This window comes from Solanum lycopersicum, chromosome 5, assembly GCF_036512215.1.
Source record: "Solanum lycopersicum chromosome 5, SLM_r2.1".
Lineage (NCBI taxonomy): Eukaryota > Viridiplantae > Streptophyta > Magnoliopsida > Solanales > Solanaceae > Solanum > Solanum lycopersicum.
Genome location: NC_090804.1, coordinates 69,021,612 through 69,041,053, shown reverse-complemented (window position 1 = coordinate 69,041,053; position 19,442 = coordinate 69,021,612). Strand labels below are relative to the sequence as shown.

Sequence of the window (19,442 nt, the reverse complement as noted above, 5' to 3'; positions counted from 1 at the left end):
TATTGATTTGATAGAAGTTCTTCATATTGTTGATGAGAGGATACGTACAAAACAAATATTCGTGATACTTGTAGTGGCGACTAAAGTAAAGTTTATTAATGAGACTAGTGTTGTGGATAATAGTCGATTATTATTAGCTATTAGAGTTTACTGAAATTGCTGTTAGTAGAGTCTTTTAACGTCAACCATAATTGCTGGGAAAACATACTTTTGGAGGCAGTTAAATTACTTGCGACTAATGATAACTTTTAAAAACAACTATTAGTTGTTGCTAAAGATTACTTATGGCGGTCATTAATTCAACTATTGCTGGCGACTTTATTACCACAAAAACCATTATTTTAACGGCAGTTAACACTGGCGACTGTAATTTCTTGTACCGGCGTATATTGTTGCCATTGAAGTAGCGGTAGTTCGATTATACCTTTTAAAGGCGGTTAAATTTACTATATGTATCTTTTAGAGGCGAATAATATTAGTTATGACGATAAATATGTCTTTTTGCGGCGGTTATTAGCAGCGTATCTTTTAGCATAAAACATGATTTATAGCAGCTATTTATGTATCTTTGCCGCTAAAACATGATTAATAGCAGCGACTGCCACGAAAACATAACATTGTGGCGGTTTCATATACTATTAGCAGCGACATTTATATCCTTTGCGGCGGTTAATTATACTTTAGCAGCTACCTTTTAGCGGCAACTTCGTTGCCACGAAAACATAATTTTGTGGCGGTTTCATATACTATTAGCAGCGACATGTATATCCTTTAGCGGCGACTTCCATTGCAACAAAAACATAATTTTGCGGCGGTTTCATAAACATAATTTTGTGGCGGGTAATTATACTTTTAGCAGCGACTTTTATTGCCACGAAAAACAATTTTTCGGCAGTTAGATATACTATTAGCAGCGACAGTGAAACCTTTTAGCGGCGACTTCTATCGCTCGCTAAAACATAATTTTGTGGCAGTTAAATAGACCTTTAGCCGCGACTCTGATACCCTTTAGCGGCAACTTTCGTTGCCACGAAAACATAATTCGTGGCGGTTTCATATACAACTAGCAGCGACATTTATATTCCTTTAGCGGTTAAAACATAATTTTGCAACGGTTAATTATAATTTTAGCTGCGACTCTAATACCTTTAAGGGGCGACTTTTATTGCTGCTAAAAATAATTTTGTGGGGGGTTGATTATACTTTTAGCAGCGACTCTGACACCTTTAGGGGCGACTTGTATTGCCGCTAAAACATGCGGCGGTTACATATACTATTAGCAGCGACTTGTATATCATTTAGCAGCGACTGCTACTGCCACGAAAACGTAATTTTGGGTTAGATATAGTATTAGAAGCGACAATTATATCTTTTAGTGGTGACAATCGCCGCTAAAACATAATTTTGCAGCGGTTAATTATACTATTAGCAGCGACTCTAATACTTTTTAGCGCCGTTACATATACTATTAGCAGCGACTTGTATATCTTTTAGCGGCAATTATTATTGCCGCTTAAACATAATTTTTGAGCCTATTAATTAAACTGTTAGCAGCGACTTGTATATCTTTAGCGGCGACATTTATTGCGGCTAAAACATAGTTTTGCGGCGAGCGGTTACATATGCTATTAGCGGCGACTCTTGCTACTAAAACTATTATGTTGCGGCGGTTAATTATACTTTTAGCAGCACTTTTTTATCTTTTAGCGGCGACTACTAAAACATAATAATTTTGGGGCGATTACATAAATACGGACTTATATATCTTTTAACGGCGTGACACTAAAACATAATATTTAACGTAGCGACTGTACTTTTGCAGCGGATAATATAGTTTGATCATAACTTTTAGCTGCGGTTAATAATACTATTCGTGATTTGCGTTTCCTAACCAATAACAGCTACTGATATACCTGTTGGGTGGCAACTTTTTTTGCTTTGATAGCTGAGAACTGTGATTCATGCCGAGCACATCTAAGCGAAAAATAGAAAAAAGTGCATGACTTTCCTTTTCATTTTTTCTTCATATCAAGAGAATTATGACATCTTTTTTCTTAACAAAGTAGTAATGACAAATAAACGGAGTCGTCATCATCAATAAGTAGCATTGGGCTCATGAGAGATTTTGCTGAACAAAAAAATCAAAAGCATAAGCCCGTGTTATTGAACGTTTATGTAGGCAAAGCAATGACCAATCTTTCACAAAACAATGTTAGGTAGAAATACTATCCACTATAACTTTGAACTTAATCAATTTGATCAAAGGATACAGGACTGCAAAGACATTTTCATAAAACTGTATTGCCCAACAACAACCAAAAAAATAACTTCCAGAAACGCATGAAACGCGTCTTTTAACGCCAATAATCAAGGGAGAATTTTTTTCCTTCGACGTGGGGTTTCTCTCTTGACAAACATCTTCTCAAACTCGTCAAGGGGTCGACTGGAACCATCAGGTTGACTAACAAACTTCCAGCCACCACCATTCCCACGCTTGCCACGAGATCCTAGCATCTCAACAGTGAAATTCCAGCCATTTGAAGGGCGCCTGCGGCTATACTTGTGGCATTTCACTTTCTTCGCCATCTAAAACCATGTAGCCCAGAGTAAGTAAAACAGATCATAATCTTATTTTGGTGCAACAATACATCACATCATTATGGTACACATATTTTTTCTTGGTTCCTAGACATGCTAACCTTCATCTTGTTAAAGTTCATCCTTTGGACAAACTCTTGATACAGCATCTCATCTTCCTTCATTGATATTTCATAGTGCACCTCATCAGGATCCCTGGTAGTCCCATCCCAACCCTCGGGCATGACCTTGAAGTCGGGTTTATAAGGAAGAGTTGCAACATGGAATTCTCTGTCATGAGAATTGAAAAATCTGCAGAACAAGCAAGATTAGTATTTTCATAAATCATAACAGTTCTTCTAATAGAGCTAGCCATTTTCATGACAATTACCAGGTGATCAAGCCCAAACATATTGCTAAAATACAGCAAGCATGCATGTGCTTGATTCACGATGATATCACTGAAGATAAAGATGCTTGTGTTCAAGGAAAGATGTGAGACAAGCACCGCGGCATAACAGTTTGACAACGAAACCCTGAACCACGTCTATTAAACGTTGACTTCTTCCAAATTTATTTTAGTGGATTTTCTAAGTTATATTTAGCTTGCGACGCATACATACTCTAGGTTAGTAGTAAACAATTTTGTACTGGCATAAACAACATTTAATAGGTAATAATGTTAATGTGTTTATCCGACGACCAGCAAATAAGGAACCAGGACCCAGGAATGTGAACAATCAAATAGATAAAAATCGTAAGTTTAGTGATTAGTGAAGAATCATTATGGGAAAACATAAAGCAGCAGAAGGTTCTTCCAGGTCTTCTTGAAGGTTTTTTCTTTAATCAAGTTAAGTCCAGGTCTACTATACTATCCTGACTCTTGAGTGTGCCTTAAATATTATGAATAGTAGGGATCATAAAAGAAAATTCATATTATATTTTTTTTTTGAGAAGGCATTCATATTATATTTTGGAAAAAACAACAATATGGTATAGTGCTCTTTTGAGATTGGATCGATTAACAAGAACTTGGTAAGTATAACCCTAGATAGTTTACTATTACTACTCCTTTCAAACAAAATTCATAAAATTAATGAATACTTTTAATAGTGACACAAGATTAGAAACTTGGGTTATTTTTTTTAAGGAAAAAAAAAGAAAACTTGGGTTATTTAGAGAATGGAAAAGGTTCAAAATGCCCTGAACATATTAGAAATGGTTCAAAAGTGTCCTCATTCTACCTAATGGATCCAATTTGCCCCTTCTTCAAAAATGCCTTTAACCTATTAGAAATTATTCAAATTTGCCTTCTACCTATTTGATCAAAATGTCATTAACATATTAAAAATAACTCAAAAATATTTCCTAAATCTAAATAGATACTCCCTCCATTTCAAAATAAGTGAATTGTTAAGGCAATGCACACCCATTAAGAACAATATTTAGGACATAAAATAAACACCACTTTCCACTTTTGCCCTATAGTTATTCTCAAACTATTCTTGAAAATATAAATAATTCAAAGTAGAACATTATGTTTTCAATGATTTCATGTTTATGAACTATTCATTTGAAACTAGAACATACTTGCAAACTATTCTTGGGTTACACTAGTTTTATGATTGTGATGCATCTTAATGCTATCGTAAGTCAACAATATGTTTTCAATGATTTCATGTTTATGAACTATTCATTTGAAACTAGAACATACTTGCAAACTTCTTTTTTTATCAAGTAAATGTATTTTTTTCATTCATAAGCATGTACAAACTGGTCGTCTACAAGGGAGACATATCGGTTTAATCAGAGGGTAGAGAAGAGGTTAGCAGTTTGGAAGAAAAGATACTTGTCCAAAGGAGGCAAGGAAGTGCTTATTAAGAGGACTGCATCGAGCATCCCTACATGATGCATGTCCCTGTTCAACTCTACCACCATAGTTATAGGAAGCTAGAAAGGATGCAAAGATATTTTCTTTGGGATGCAGCAAATGAGGCAAAGAAGTTTCACTTAGTTTAAGGGGATTCCCCAAGAAGTTTCTTTGAAGTCTTTTCTAATTTTCTTGTAATATTAGCTGGGCATGAAACAATGACATAAAATAAGTGGGGAGGCTTGATAAAGTGCTCTAAATATGCAGTTTTTAAACAGTGAAGACTATACTAAAATCTGAATTAGGTTGTAGTGTTGAAAATTTTCCTATCGTCTATTTGGGTTTGCCTTTTGGTGCAAGATAAAACAAAAGGTGATATGGCAAGACATTCTTGATAAATGTGAGAAAAAGCTATCCATTGGGGGGCGGGGAGGGGGGGGGTATCTATCCTTTGCGGTCAAGACTAGCGTGGTTCAATAGTTATGCTTATATGACTCTGCAAAATTCATGTGACACTTGTGTTGACAGGACATGGGTGGGTATGGGATCCACACTGGAGACTTGGTCAACTTACCCTAGGTGCTTTGATAGGGTACTTGGTTTAATTTTGGGTTTATGTCATAAACATATATACTATATAGTTATATAAAGTATGCAAATGATTTTTTATAACACAAGATATCTTATGAATAAACATTAGATGTTTATAAAAAACTTAATTTTATTAGTTTTGATTCAATAGCTTTAATTAATCAAGATATATACTTTATCAAGATATCTTATGAATAAACATCAGATGTTTATAAAGGAAATGACTTCAGAATCTAATTCACTTACTCTGGGCATGTATCAAGCAAGAGCTCAACCGAGTCATCCAATGGATGCCCAAGCTTCTTCTCTTCCTCCTCCTCAAGTTCCTTCAGCCATAGAATTGCATGAACCCTCTGCCTCATGATTCTGTAATCTTTTGCTAGGCGCTCAACTGTATACAACTCTGGATTCTCCTTATGCTTCTTGTACATTTCTGTCTTCTCTGAATCCTTCAAATAAGACCCCCTTGCACCTGGCTCCATTACCTGCTCCAATAACACCAAACTTTGATAATCCACATAGTTGGGAAGGATACTACCACTTCATACCCTTATTTGTTCATCAGGTTCTTATTGTTGTGCCAGAAACATTTCCGAATAACCAAAAAGAAAAAGTTACTTTCCCCCAACCCCATTTTATATGCTAGTGAAAATAAATTCATTAAGACTGCGAAAGACTACAGCAAGAAAGTATGGTTTGCAATATTACAACATATGTTATTTCTCAAAAAGTAATTTATGTTAGACGGTTCACCCGAATAAAAGGGATGACTCGACTGCCACTTTTGGAGTGACTAGTTGATTTATAAAGTTGAACATATATGTTACATTGAAGCTGAAACTAGAAAGATTGCAAAATATACACTCCATCGAAAATTAATCTATAGTAGGTACAGAAGACCTTAAAATCAAATGAACATCCAAATTAGAATTCTTAACATACATTAATTTCCGTTAAAAAGTTTATCAGGGAAAATTGGAAGCAAATAGAGTTCCAAAATAGTAATTGACAGGAACAGGAAGAAGATTGGATCTATGCTAAGAATGGAATGGAAGGGAGAACACACTCAAATATTGAGGATCATATTATTTGAACTTCTGAGGAGTCGAAGAGATTAGTATGTACTGCAAATAAGTGGCATTAATTTTCATATAGAATCCCTTGGATGCATAAAATGACCTTTCCAGCACTGTACTCAGTGCATTAGTCGAGGTGCAAGCAATGCCATGTGCTAGTTAGGACACTACCGTTATAAAAGATCAATAAACAAAAAATTTCCTCCACTTTGGTGCAGATGGACTTCCAATGGCAGCCTAAACTTCTTGTTTTAGTCTATAGAGTTAAGTCGGGAAATTATTAACATAAGCTACAATACATACAGAACAAGACAAGGTGATATAGTTTTGATGCACGCACACACACATCTATGATTGCATAGCTGGTATAGTTCTTTCAGAGGAATAACATAGTCAATACTATTAAACATACCGCTTCCCTATCCAGCATAGGCAAGGAAAAGCTTCCATATAACTACCAAGAAAATATTAAGTAACAGAAAATACAACTACAACTTAGATTTTAAACCGATTAGCATTGGCACCAACACCTATCAAATACTCCCCACAAGATCCAAATCAGTAGGTGTACACCGATCAACATTTTGGGCAGGCACAAAGAAATAGTCAGTCGCAGTACCGTATCTGGATTTCTCAATATCATTCTAGTGGAGCACAATCTTTAAATACTAATCAGCATGTACACTAAACATTACTCATACTAACATTATAGTTTCTAACTAAAACTACAAACAATTAAATCCTAAAATACAAAAAGCATTACAGGAAGAAATATTTAACCTAATAGATGTTTGCACTACTTACCCAACTAAGAGCTGATTATCGTGTAATTGTCTACCCTAAGCATGAGGCATTACACTGCAATGTATATTAGTTATTAACTAAGAAGATTAATTTGTGTCACCTGCTTCATCAAAACGCTCATATCCTTCATCCTCTCATTCCATCCATCAACAAAAGCTTTCCCTTTTCGATTCTCAGCATGAAGCTCCTTAACTAAATCCATTTCTTCATCAGTCCATCTAGCTGAACCAAACGAGGGTGCAGATCGTGCATTGGGTTCCGAACCCATTTGTCGACCCACAACTTCTCCATCAAAATGCTCCTTGGTTAACCCAGTAGACCATGAATTTGAACCCTCATCCCAACCCAAATCTTCCGTAGAACCATTACCACCGAAATTTGCACTCCAATCATTTCCAGTAGAAAATGGCTTCACAAAATTGAAGTATTTACCAACTGGTTTTTGCGAGAATTTTGTTAAGATTTGTTGAAACGCTCGCATTTCTGAAAGTTTCAGCAACAGCGAAGGAGGAGTTTGAACCCTATTAAAACCCTAATGATACAACTCTATTGTTACAAGGAACAAGTAAGAATGCGTTCATTTTACGTGACACAAATTCAAATTTTAATTAATTATTAAAATTTTAAAATTGAATTTAATTATGTATGTTGTACTACTAAATCTTCTTTAATTACTTCAAATATGACAATATATATTAATAATAGTTTTTATATATGATATATTTTATTATAATATAAAAAAATTATTTATTCAATTAATTAAACAGAAGATACATGAAAAAACAAGAGACCTGGTTATCCAATGGTTTGAGCTTGAGACTTTTATGTTGGACGTCTTAAGTTTGAAACTCTTCGCCTGCGAAAGGGGTTTGCTTAATGTTGATTACCTCTTCTATGTGGTTTGCGAGCTATTGCATATTTTGTTAAAAGATTTAAATCATAATTTAATTTTTTTATTTTCATATATGTCCTTATTAAGAAGACGTTCCTTTAATCATATAGATTTTAATTTTATGAATAGTCATTTACTTCAATTTCATTTCACGAAAAAGTTATTAAACTATTTTTATAACAAAAAAAAAAGTTAGTAACTTTTTTTTTTTTAATGTAATGCATAATTGAGTTTTAAAATGTGTTATAGATACATAGTAATTTCGATCCAATAAAGTAAAAATTAAGCAACCATTTTGTGAATTCAACTCTTTGTCTTTCATTATGATGTTGGATTTGTTTTTTTTTTCTTCATGATGATCAAAGAATAGTGACATATTCTTTTTGATAAACAAAGCATTGGCCCACTTTTAATTTATTTATACTAATTATTATTATTAATAACAATTAAAATAGAAAAACAAATTTCTTAGCACTCATTTTACGTTTGTTACATAAACTTATCCATTGTTGTAATATTTTGACCGTGGAAATATCAAAGTAGCAACATTATAATCAATTAATAGAACATTCTATTAAATTTTGACCCAAAAATAGATTTTAGAATATTTTTATCTAGAAGGATTCAACATGGTGTGAATTTTTCAAAGATATTTTATGCAAAATGCAGTTTGTTCTCCTTTCATTTTTGTTAGATTGACATTGAGCTTATTGATAAGTAGTAATCAATAAGCTAATTATTAGAAATTTTTTTTGAAGCAACTTCATTCAAAGTCTTGAAAATGTTAAATTAAACATATACTTAATGAACTTAGATTTTATTTTAGTCACAATACTCTCTATTATAATAAAATATATTTAAAACAATGATTTTTCTCGCTCTAAATTATATTTTTAAAATAATTATCATTTTGTATATTAAAGTAAGTCTAACTCTATGTACAATGTAACATAATGAAATTTTGTCCTACAACACATATGTGAACTATTTATGTTGTGAGAATAAAAGTTTGGCTCGTCTTTCAATCGTACCTATTTTAAAGTAAGTCCCTCAAAATCTTGTGTATTTCTTCCTAAAAAAGATTATTTTTTCAAATAAGTTAATCTTCGATTTTATGCATTCATTCATCTTGTGAACTTATGTTTTCATTCATTTGTGCACAGTTCGTGTTATAAAGCATGTATCTTTTTCTGAGACTACAAAAACATGATCAATGAGAATTCATATAGCTGACCAGCCTCAATCGAAGGCATTGTTTAAAAAAAAAAGAAGCCAAGTATAAATTTTTAGATAAATTGTAATAACAAGGACAGAGAGCATATCAATTGTAAATTTCATGTAGAGGACTCATTTTGTATCCCCATTGCACATAGATCTCAACAATTTGAGCAACATTCTAGCCTTATTTTTGGTCCTTTCACTACATTGGCTTTGAAGTAGTAACAACAACTTAGTCAAAATTCCAGAACAAATAGCTTCTTCCCTAGCATTGATGAAATCTTGACACAAAATGATTAAACAATTCATTGCACTTTCACTTGCTTCATTATCTGATGAAACTCTAAATACCATCTTCACAATTTCACTAACCCCATTTGGATGATCCAAAACATCCTCTATTGCACTTTCTACAACTAGCAATGCCTCAATTGTTTTCATTGCCATAACAAGTCCAAACAAGCTTCTATATTCACACTTTGGAGCATTCACAATGTATGTTATCAATGCCTTAACTGCATTTTCTTTTGCTATTACTTCGCGATTCTGCTCAACAGAAGATAATGCTGAAAGTGCTTTGATTGATTCTTCATAACCATCTAGTTTGTTCTCAATAAGATGAACAAGTTCTTGAACAAGAATCTTGGATTTACCAAACATAACTAAAAGTTCCTTCAATTGCAAAGATGATGAAATTGCCACTATGTAATGACACAAGCTTTTCTTGATCATAAAACTCCCTTTCTTGAACAGAATTGTAAACTTTGATTCATCTTGTTTAAGCATGTTGAGTGTTCCCAAGTCACTAAATGGCAACAACTTCAATCCACAAACTAATGCTTTCTCCACAAACATGACATTTTCTTCAAAACTTGATCTTTCATCTGCATCGTTCAAGGCTAATTCAAGAATCATTTGGAAGAAATCTAGTTGAATCAGGGGACAGTTTTCGAAAGGCAGATCTTTCGATAAAGCAAGAACTTTATCTAATGCTTCAACTTTTGATTCCAATGTAGACTCCTTTGACTGAAGATTGTGTTTAAGAACAACAAATGAATCATCAACTGTTTGAAAGTAATCAAGATCATAACCATGACTAGAGTTTATTTGAAGCCATCGATCGATCAAATGGCGAAGAGTGGTGTTTGGTACAATAGTAGAGTCATGAAGCTTTTGCATTGTAACAGGACAAGTTAAATTCCCACAAGATAACCATTTCTCAATACTGGATCTGTCATATGTTTGGCCTGTGCATAAAGTAACTGGATCTTTAAACAAATCTAAACTTATTGGACACCTAAACAAGATGGGAATTCCAACTTCAGGCTCCTTCATTAGAATAGGATTCAAGTAAAAATGAAATCTTTGAAGTGGGATTTTAGTTTATCTCCAAAGGGTGTCTGTATACATGACAAGAAAGTTGAAACATTGAGTTTTCACTAGTTGAAAGGACAAACCAAGAAAGATCAGAACTTTTCTTGAACAAGTGAGGTTACATGTGATAGGTCTAGTCTATTTGCAGACTCAAAGGGTGTGTGTAGAAATGACAAAAATGCTGGAACATTGAGTTTTCACTAGTTGAAAGGATAAGTTAAGCAAAGAAAGATCAAAACTTCTCTTGAACATGTGAGATTATAAGACCAAATCTTCATAAACTAGTAGTCTAGTACAATATGTGATATGTGTAGTCTATTTGTAGATTCAAAGGGTGTGTGTAAAGATGACAAGAGAGTTGGAGCATTGAATTTTCACTATAGTTGAACATGAAAGGATAAGCTAAGCAAAGAAAGATGAGAACTTTTCTTGAACATGTGAGATTATAAAAGACCAATCTTCATATATAAACTAGTATAATATGTGACATGTGTAGTCTATCAGTAGATTCAAAGGGTGTGTGTAGGAATGACAAAAGAGTTGGAACATTGAGTTTTCACTAGTTGAAAGGATAAGCTAATTAGCAAAGAAAGATGAAACCTTTTCTTGAACATGTGAGATTAGAAGATGAATCTTTATAAACTAGTAGTATATGTGTAGTCTAGCTATTTGTAGATTGAAGAAAGTTGAAAAAAATTAATAGTGGAGGAGTAGGCCAAAAGATTGTGAGTTTGAAGTGGAACAAAGCACATGAAATGAGGAGTAATAAGCCAAAAGTGAGTGGGAAATATGATAAAGAGAACAAAGGGACACAAAACACAAGCGTTGGCCAAAAAAGAAAAGAAAAGAGTAGCCCTTATCTATGTAAGTATAAAAAATAAAATAAAGCAAAGAAAGATTGGTAGATTGCAACTAATAGTATAGAATAATTTTTATAGTAATAGAGAGTGAGTAGGACCATTTGTTTTTGTTTTCTTTTTGATAAAAATAGATCAACACTACAGTCAAACTGACCCACTCACTCAATCAAAAAGTTCATGTCTTTGAACTTTGAATCCCCTCAAATTATACTTGTTTGAATATGAAAGATGTGACACCTCCTTTACCCACAAAACAAAAAAGTATTAATTTTTTTTATATATATATATATAAACAAAAGGCATCTCTTTGTCTGCGTACTCATGGATCATTATAATAATCATTCAGTATCTAAAACTTATGCACCGTATGAATTCATTAGAAAAAAAAATATTTTTTTCTCCTAAAAATCTCGTACCATTAAAAGTATTATATATCTTTCTCTTTTTTTTTCGATTACTGAACTAATGTGTGATATGTAAAGTTATCGACTGACTACATGAATTTAAAGTTACGTTGATGTTCTAGAATATTTTGGGCAAAAAGAGTATTTGTAGGTGATGATCTGTATGTAGTTCTCTTCTTACTAGTTGGGTATAGAAGAACTAAGAAAGCTGAATGCAAAAACGTATAAGATGTTAACTTTGACATTCATGTATCAAAATTAAAATTGAATGTATCCATAATTAAGTTAATACTTAGGAATAAAAAAGAAGTAATATTATGTTTATGATAAATAACTAGCTTATTTCAGTATATTTTTGACTGGCCAAACAAGGCATATTGTTTTTTCCTTTAGTCAAAATGTAACAACTCCAGCTAATATTGTCCCCTTTAATTTTATTTTTGGCATAATATAAAGTGAGTGGAGTACATGATTCTATTAATTAGTCAAATATAAAACATGTGCATATCCTATGATCTCATCTATCAATCTCTTGGTTTTTTTAGTTAAACTACATGAACTCCTAATCACAAGAATTGGACTTCTAATAAAGATTTGTATTCTAAGTTCTTACATGTTTATATAATAATAATAGTAGTTCAATTTTAAATAAATAAAATTAATTATATGAATCTTCAGTTTTCACTTCAGATCGCTTCATATCTATTATCGTATAAATAAAGTTATCATTAGAAGTTATCTAACAAGTCTAAACTATATTATCTATATACATATATCATCAATGAACAACACATAAAGAAAAAGAAAATAAGAATACTTACCATAGATAATAAATGATAAAAAGTCGAATAATATATATAAAAGAACCAAGAAAAGAATGGTATTATATTTAACAGTTAGAGAAATTTTGTGTGTTTTGAGTGCAACTTTGTCTGCCACTTAAAAAGTTTAAAATTTAACTTATAAAATTAGATTAAGTAAAGTTAATCTAATTTTATTTAAATACTTCGAAATATTAATTTTTTAAAAACTTCGGATAGAATAATATGATTAAAATGATGCCTAGGGAATTGTAGTGGAAAAAAAAACAATTTATATTTAGCCCTAAGATCTATGAGATTAATTATGGGAGAAGAAATAATATATTTTTGTATAATTTAAGAATTTGATCAGCCTAATGTTAGGCTTCAACTTAGAAATTAATAAATATTATTCTTTAATATTTATGTGGGACATAAAAGCAGGAATAACTCCTTGTTTTACGAGTAAAAGTGTTGTTTTATGAAATATAGTGTCTAGTTAAGTCCCATAAGTATGACTTATTTGGATTTAAAATTATTTAATTCTACTGATGCAAACAAAAATAGTCAAGGAATTAGATATTTAGATTCTCTCCCTAATATGTACAACCAAAAATGCTTTTAAATATTTGTAGAAATAATAATAATACAATATTTTTTGTTTGAAATTTATATATCAATTTATTTGATTTACTCATATAGTTATTTAGGCCCATTATGGATGCAACTATTAAGGCCTTGTTGTTACAAAGTTACAAGCCCAAACCCATTCTAAAACATAGCAAGCCCATTCATGCTCCTCTTTTTTTTTTTATTTAATATTTTGAGATAATATACGATTGAAGTTAAAATAATTTGACTATAACAATAATATATTTAGTATAGGTCCAATAAAAGACCACAAGTTGAGTATGTAAATGATAAAATGTATAGACATTTTATTTCTATCTCGCGAAGAAGATTGCTTTTAAAGATGATCTACTCAAGTAATAAAAAGTGATTGTTGAATCTATTTCTTCACTTTTATTTTAAAGATCGAATTCAATAATTTTGAGGTTAAGAATCTTTGTGCTAATTTTTTTTTTCATTTTATAAAAGAAAAAATAGGTGGAGTTTTGTATATTTTATTTCAATAAAATTTGCACATTGGCCAATTTTGCCACCAACTTCAAGAATGGAAATGGCTACTTTCACGGGATTATCATCTAGGAGTATAAATTCGTTGACACAAAAAACTCTGCCATTGTTGACAAAAAATACAAAACCCCACTTCCCCTTTTCACTTTTGCTCACTCTAAGAGCATCTAAATCAACCTTAAGAGCTGTTACAATGTCGTATGATAAAGAACTTGATGCTGCCAAGAATGCTGCTTCTCTTGCTGCTCGCCTTTGTCAAGTAAATCTTTGCTCATTATTTTAGCTTGTTTTTCATGTTTGTGTTTTAATTTGTGAAAATTGTGATTGTGGAATGGAGAAAGATCCAATCTTTCTGATGAGTATGCCCTTTTTCTATAAAATAGGTGAGTTCTTCTTGATTTTATTACTCTGCGGGGCAGGCCGAGGGGTCTATCTGTATCTCCTTTGGCTGAAAATTACCCTGTTTATACGTGGTTATGAGTTTTTTTTATGTGTGCATAGTTGATGTTAAGCCCCCTTTGGCTTCTTTCTATATTGAACAAACTAGTGAAGCATGAAATTATAGACAATTTGGGAGCTCAAAATATATGTGGGATAGTTGTGTCATCATATATTATTTGGTATCTTTGGTCAATAGTTGCATACATAAGAGATTGAGAGTTCTGATGATGAATATATCGGCTGGAAAACATGGTGGAAGTGGTAATCAGCCTTTAGTTTATCTTCAAGAAAGTGAAAGCTTCTTTCTTTTTGTTTTAGGATTGGGAAGAGGTGGGGAGGGAGGGAGTGGGTCTTTCTAGTACATTAGATTTTGGGGTTTGTCATTTATAAGTCCAATTGTATCTAATGGTTGATTGGGGATATACTCCATATGACTATAATAGGAAACTAAACAAGCAGTTTTTTGAAATTAATAAAATGTTTGACAGAAGTTCTTGCAATGGGAAAGCACTAAACTTGATCTATTTTGTGATCGATGGAGCTATTTAGAAATTAAGTCAGTGATTTTGAGTCTTTGATATTAGATGTTCTGTTTCTTTTTCGTGTCTGCAAGATTCTGTTTCCCAAGCATTAGATTTTGGGATTTTCCTGGTAAAAGTCAGACTAAAATAAGACATTAAAGAAGCAACCCTTTGAATTTTGTAATGTCCGATAGAAGTGCTTGCATGGGAAAGCACTAAACTTGATCTATGTTGAGGTCGACGGGGCTATTTGGAAATTAACTTAGTGAACTTGGAGTTGTTTACATTAGATTTGCTGTATATTTTTCGTTCTGTTTTTCTTGAATATCTTTTACAGCAAGGAGATTTCGTATCTGAGATGCCAATACGCTAGAAAAGGGTGGATTCGTTCTAATGAAAGGTTCGAAATTTGAATGACTCATTTTTCTGGTTGGTTTGTATAAGTTTTAAGTAAGGGAATAGGCACCAGTGGGAATTTTTCTAACTCATTAGAGTTGAGTAATAAAGATTTTTACTAGATGTATGCCGCAGATGGATCTAGAATGGTTTATTGTGTTTTTATGTCACATTTCCTCTTCTTCTCACCAACTCTGCATAAAGGAAACAGCCTTAGCTATTCACCTTATAGCCCTTTAAGTCTTCGAACTACTACCAGACCATTACCTATCATGAAACCTTTCTAACTATACAATTTACTAGCATTCAATGCCTCCAAAATGCTTTCATGCTTTTTGTAATTTCTTTGTGGTGGGAGGAGGACTTGTTTGTGGCGTTCCTCTTGCACTAGAACAAGATGTCTATTTCATTTGATATTATGTTTAAACCGGATTGGTTTATTTTGGCATATTCACTTGGCAATTTCTTTATGTAGTTCAGCTAACATATCCTGTGTTTTCTGCAGAAAGTCCAAAAAGCACTGTTGCAAGCAGATGTTCAATCAAAGTCTGACAAATCTCCAGTGACGGTGGCTGATTATGGTATATTAATATAACATGCTTCCATGCTAATGTATAGATTTCAAAAGAGAGAACAAAGATGTCTTGTGTAGGGACCAGTCTATTTCCTTAGACATTTCGTTCCATTCGCTCTATATATGTTCCACCTCTTTCTGTCTCTCTCATGGAGCAAGATGCTTCTCATTTCTGCATTAAAGAAACTGATGTTCTGAAACAAATATACATTTTATGTTTGTTATCATGTTGATGGAGCCTTGCAATTTATTCTCTCCTTTTGAAAATGTCTCACATTTGATTATCAGGCTCACAGGCCGTGGTTAGCGTTGTTTTGCAGAAAGAGTTGTGTTCTGCTTCATTTTCATTAGTGGCTGAGGAGGTAATGTTTGAACTATTAGCTGTTTAGTCCATGTTGTGCCTACCTTCATTGTTTATTCATTAAGATCACATTCAAATGAAACCTAGGAAAGAACATTTGTGCATAGGCAAGGTATCATTTTGAAGGAAAAGAAGGCAGAAAATAACAAAAAAATGTTAATAATTCTTTCAGCTAGTAAAGGGACATATTCTAGCTGCCTTTTCTTGGAATTCTTCATAGCATCTTCATGGTCAGAAATCACACATAGCACCTCAGGAGTCTACTAGTCCAATTTATTCTGGCCATAACAGCCTCAAACCTAAGTGATGAGTTGATGTATGGAGTTCTGAATATTCTTCCTGGGGCACAATACAAGTGAATCAATGTGATAGTGCAAAGATGGTCACTGACCTCAAAGTATTATCTTTTGACATTTTCGTGAAATTAAAGCAATTGAAAGGCTCTTGTCTTTTAACTTATTCTCTCCTCCATTTCCCTTGAAACATAACCAACTAATAAGTTTGATTTGATGAGCTTCTGTACTATTAAGTTCTAATAGCTGATGATTTCTTAAAAGGAAAACCCCAGACTGCTCATAGCAAAACAAAGTTTACTGGGCTTGATATCTTAGGAAATTCTTGTCGATGTCATTACCAGCCTGCCTCTGTTTTACGTGGTGTTTCCTGCTCTCTTAAATCATTTCTGCTTTACAGTTTGTTATTTATCTCTGCATATTCATTTCTCCATTTCAGTGGAAAATGTATGTTCTTGCATCAAACTAAAGGTCTAAATCTAATTTCTCTAGGACTCTGGAGACCTTCGTAATGAAGAGGGAAAATCAACATTACAGCGTATCATGAAGCTTGTCAATGAAACACTTGCTAGTGATGGAACATATGGTACTGCCCCATTATCTGAAGAAGATGTCCTTGCTGCCATTGATAGTGGTAGATCTGAAGGGGGTCCTTCTGGTCAGCACTGGGTGTTGGATCCTATTGATGGTACTAAAGGGTGAGTGGAAATAAGATTTTCATGTCAGTTTTTGCGAGATATGAATGCTTAAATTTATCTTAAAACAGGCTGACACCATAAGCCAAAATGTGAATTTATGTGGTAGCTCTCTTCTCACCTCACCCTACCATGATTTTTGTTGCTTGTACATTTGATATTGCCGAGCTATGCTTACACTAACCAGGGAATTTATGCCGTTACTGCTTATTGTCAAACTCAATTAATTACCGGGATGTGCCACCTTTTGGTTGATATAGAACTCTCTATCTCACATGTTTAATTCTTTACTTCATCTACGTCATAACTTTTGCTTCTTTAATTTCAGGGAAGTGCTTACCAAACATATTTATGAGTCTCTCAAAAGGTCTTAATCTTTCTCCAGGTTTCTAAGGGGAGACCAATATGCAATTGCATTGGGATTGCTAGATGAAGGGAAGGTGGTTTTGGGCGTCTTAGCCTGTCCAAATCTTCCATTATCTTCTCTTGCCTCCCACAATCTACAGGATGATCAAGACAAAGTTGGTTGCCTTTTTTATGCCCAAGTTGGTTCTGGAACTTATATGCAGTCTCTTGATGGCTCTACACCAATAAAGGTTCATGTTCTGAATATTTTGTAATTTTCTCTAACAACTTCAATATTTGCATCTCTAATCAGCTGATAGGTTGCTCTACTGCCTTCAGGTGCATGTAACTGATTTAGACAACCCTGAAGAGGCATCTTTTTTTGAATCTTTTGAAGCAGCACATTCTTTGCATGACCTATCTAGTTTGATAGCAAAGGTATGAGTTCTCTTTTAACGTTTCTTTTTTGTTTTTTTTGTTTTCTCTTAATGTGCGTAACTTCTCCCATTCCATCTTAATGCATATGCGAATGAGGTCTCTATTCTTCTTCTATAAACAGAAACTTGGTGTAAAAGCCCCCCCAGTTCGAATAGACAGCCAGGCAAAGTATGGTGCTTTGTCCCGTGGAGATGGAGCAATATATCTGCGGTTTCCTCATAAAGGCTACCGCGAGAAGATATGGGATCATGCTGCTGGATATCTCGTTGTTGCAGGTTCATATGATATCTGCTTTCTAAATTAATAATTCACTTCTGCTTCACTCGGATCATTATTTCTCATCAGTATTCATGCTCAGAGAATCTATTCGTTCAACGAAGAACTGAGCATATGAAATTTGATTTGCAACTGTTGGTAATTTATGATAACAAGAAGTTATAATATTAATACCCTCAACTAAAGAAGAGAGAACCTTGAACTCCAAGAGATGGCAGATCTAGAAAAACACATTATTCAAACAGCAATTTTATACAATTCACTGGAGGTCCTGAACAACATTACAAGGGTGTCAAGCATAAAAAACAACTTTCTGCCCCTTGCTTGAGAGATAAGGTTAAGGGTCTCCTTCTCAAAGTTCCAACTCATTGTTCACATGATTGATCATGTCACCCTTTTAGTGGTAGATCTCATTGTGTAGTTGGAATCCTCTTGCCCACTTTATGGTACTCTACCACTTTCTCCTGCTCTTTTTATCAGTTTCCGTGCTTTCTCTTGGCCTTGCCTACGAATACCCCGTCACTTGAGGACTCCCTTTTATCCAGCTTCCTCTCGAACTTCATTAAGATAGTTATCAACCCTCAAAAAGTTTTTCTCCTAATTCAAGCTTAACTCTCAATAATGTGCAAGTTCATGCCATTGAGCACTGGAAAGCTATGTTTTTTTTGTATCTGGGCATAAAAGCCCGTATCAGCTATATGAGATATTTCATTTAAAGTTAATGACACAGAGATATCTTCCATATCTATCTATCACACCCCTTGGAAATGCTGTACAAAAAAATAATAGATAGATGCTCAAAGTCATTTTAAGCATTTTGCTCACTTGACAACATTCATCTTTTTGAGCAATCATCTAATTGAGTTTCTTTGAATTTGCTAAACTAGAACAACTTGTAAAAATTTAGCTGCTCTATATAAGCTAAGCGCATGAGATTTGTTGGTTGGAGACAAGTTTGAATCCAAATATCTGATAAAAATTTTCGGTGGTTTAAGTTTTTCTGCTATACATTGTATTTCAATCATTCTTAGCCACTTATTTAATGGTTAAGCTAGGATTTTTTTGTTAATCATAAAGAAATTTGTCATGTAATTTTCAGAAGCTGGAGGTGTTGTCTCAGATGCTGCAGGAAACCCTTTGGACTTCTCCAAGGGAAGATACCTTGATTTACACGAAGGCATAATCGTTACCAATCAAAAGCTGATGCCTGCTCTCCTCAAGGCTGTTAAAGAATCTTTGAATGAGAAAGCTTCATCCTTGTGATGATCAAACCAATAACAATACGCTGCAGCTATCTTATTGTAGTTCCCAGAATGGTACTTGCAGCTGCTCATTTTCACCTGTTCTTCTCCTTCTACACATTTCTGATATCACTTTTTAGCTCTTTGATTGTCATCTCAACTCAGCTTTGATAAACATTTTGTTGTTCTCTGGTTATGTCAACTCAACTTTGATTAAACATTATATATTTCTCTTGTTATGTTTTTTTTTATGGTGAT

At 33.4% G+C, this 19,442-nt stretch overlaps 3 protein-coding genes across 3 annotated transcripts; 1 reads left to right on the top strand and 2 right to left on the bottom strand.

Moving 5' to 3' along the window:
• Positions 1 to 2,123: 2,123 nt before the first annotated feature.
• Positions 2,124 to 7,582, bottom strand: LOC101266515 (protein GAMETE CELL DEFECTIVE 1, mitochondrial). The gene is made up of 4 exons (XM_004239584.5): positions 7,019 to 7,582; positions 5,285 to 5,523; positions 2,700 to 2,889; positions 2,124 to 2,586 (listed from the first exon to the last, which is right to left on the bottom strand). The coding sequence occupies exons 1-4, from the start codon at positions 7,397 to 7,399 to the stop codon at positions 2,368 to 2,370; spliced, it is 1,029 nt and encodes a 342-aa protein (XP_004239632.1). The 5' UTR covers positions 7,400 to 7,582; the 3' UTR covers positions 2,124 to 2,367.
• A 1,575-nt stretch (positions 7,583 to 9,157) lies between these two features.
• On the bottom strand, positions 9,158 to 10,363 carry LOC101259049 (U-box domain-containing protein 26-like). The gene has a single exon (XM_004240128.2). The coding sequence runs from the start codon at positions 10,361 to 10,363 to the stop codon at positions 9,158 to 9,160; it is 1,206 nt and encodes a 401-aa protein (XP_004240176.2).
• A 2,964-nt stretch (positions 10,364 to 13,327) lies between these two features.
• On the top strand, positions 13,328 to 19,428 carry LOC101267407 (3'(2'),5'-bisphosphate nucleotidase 1). The gene is made up of 8 exons (XM_004239586.5): positions 13,328 to 13,862; positions 15,467 to 15,542; positions 15,824 to 15,897; positions 16,682 to 16,887; positions 17,270 to 17,480; positions 17,569 to 17,667; positions 17,789 to 17,942; positions 19,043 to 19,428. Exons 1-8 carry the CDS (start codon positions 13,641 to 13,643, stop codon positions 19,204 to 19,206), a joined length of 1,206 nt encoding a protein of 401 aa, XP_004239634.1. The 5' UTR covers positions 13,328 to 13,640; the 3' UTR covers positions 19,207 to 19,428.
• Positions 19,429 to 19,442: the final 14 nt, after the last annotated feature.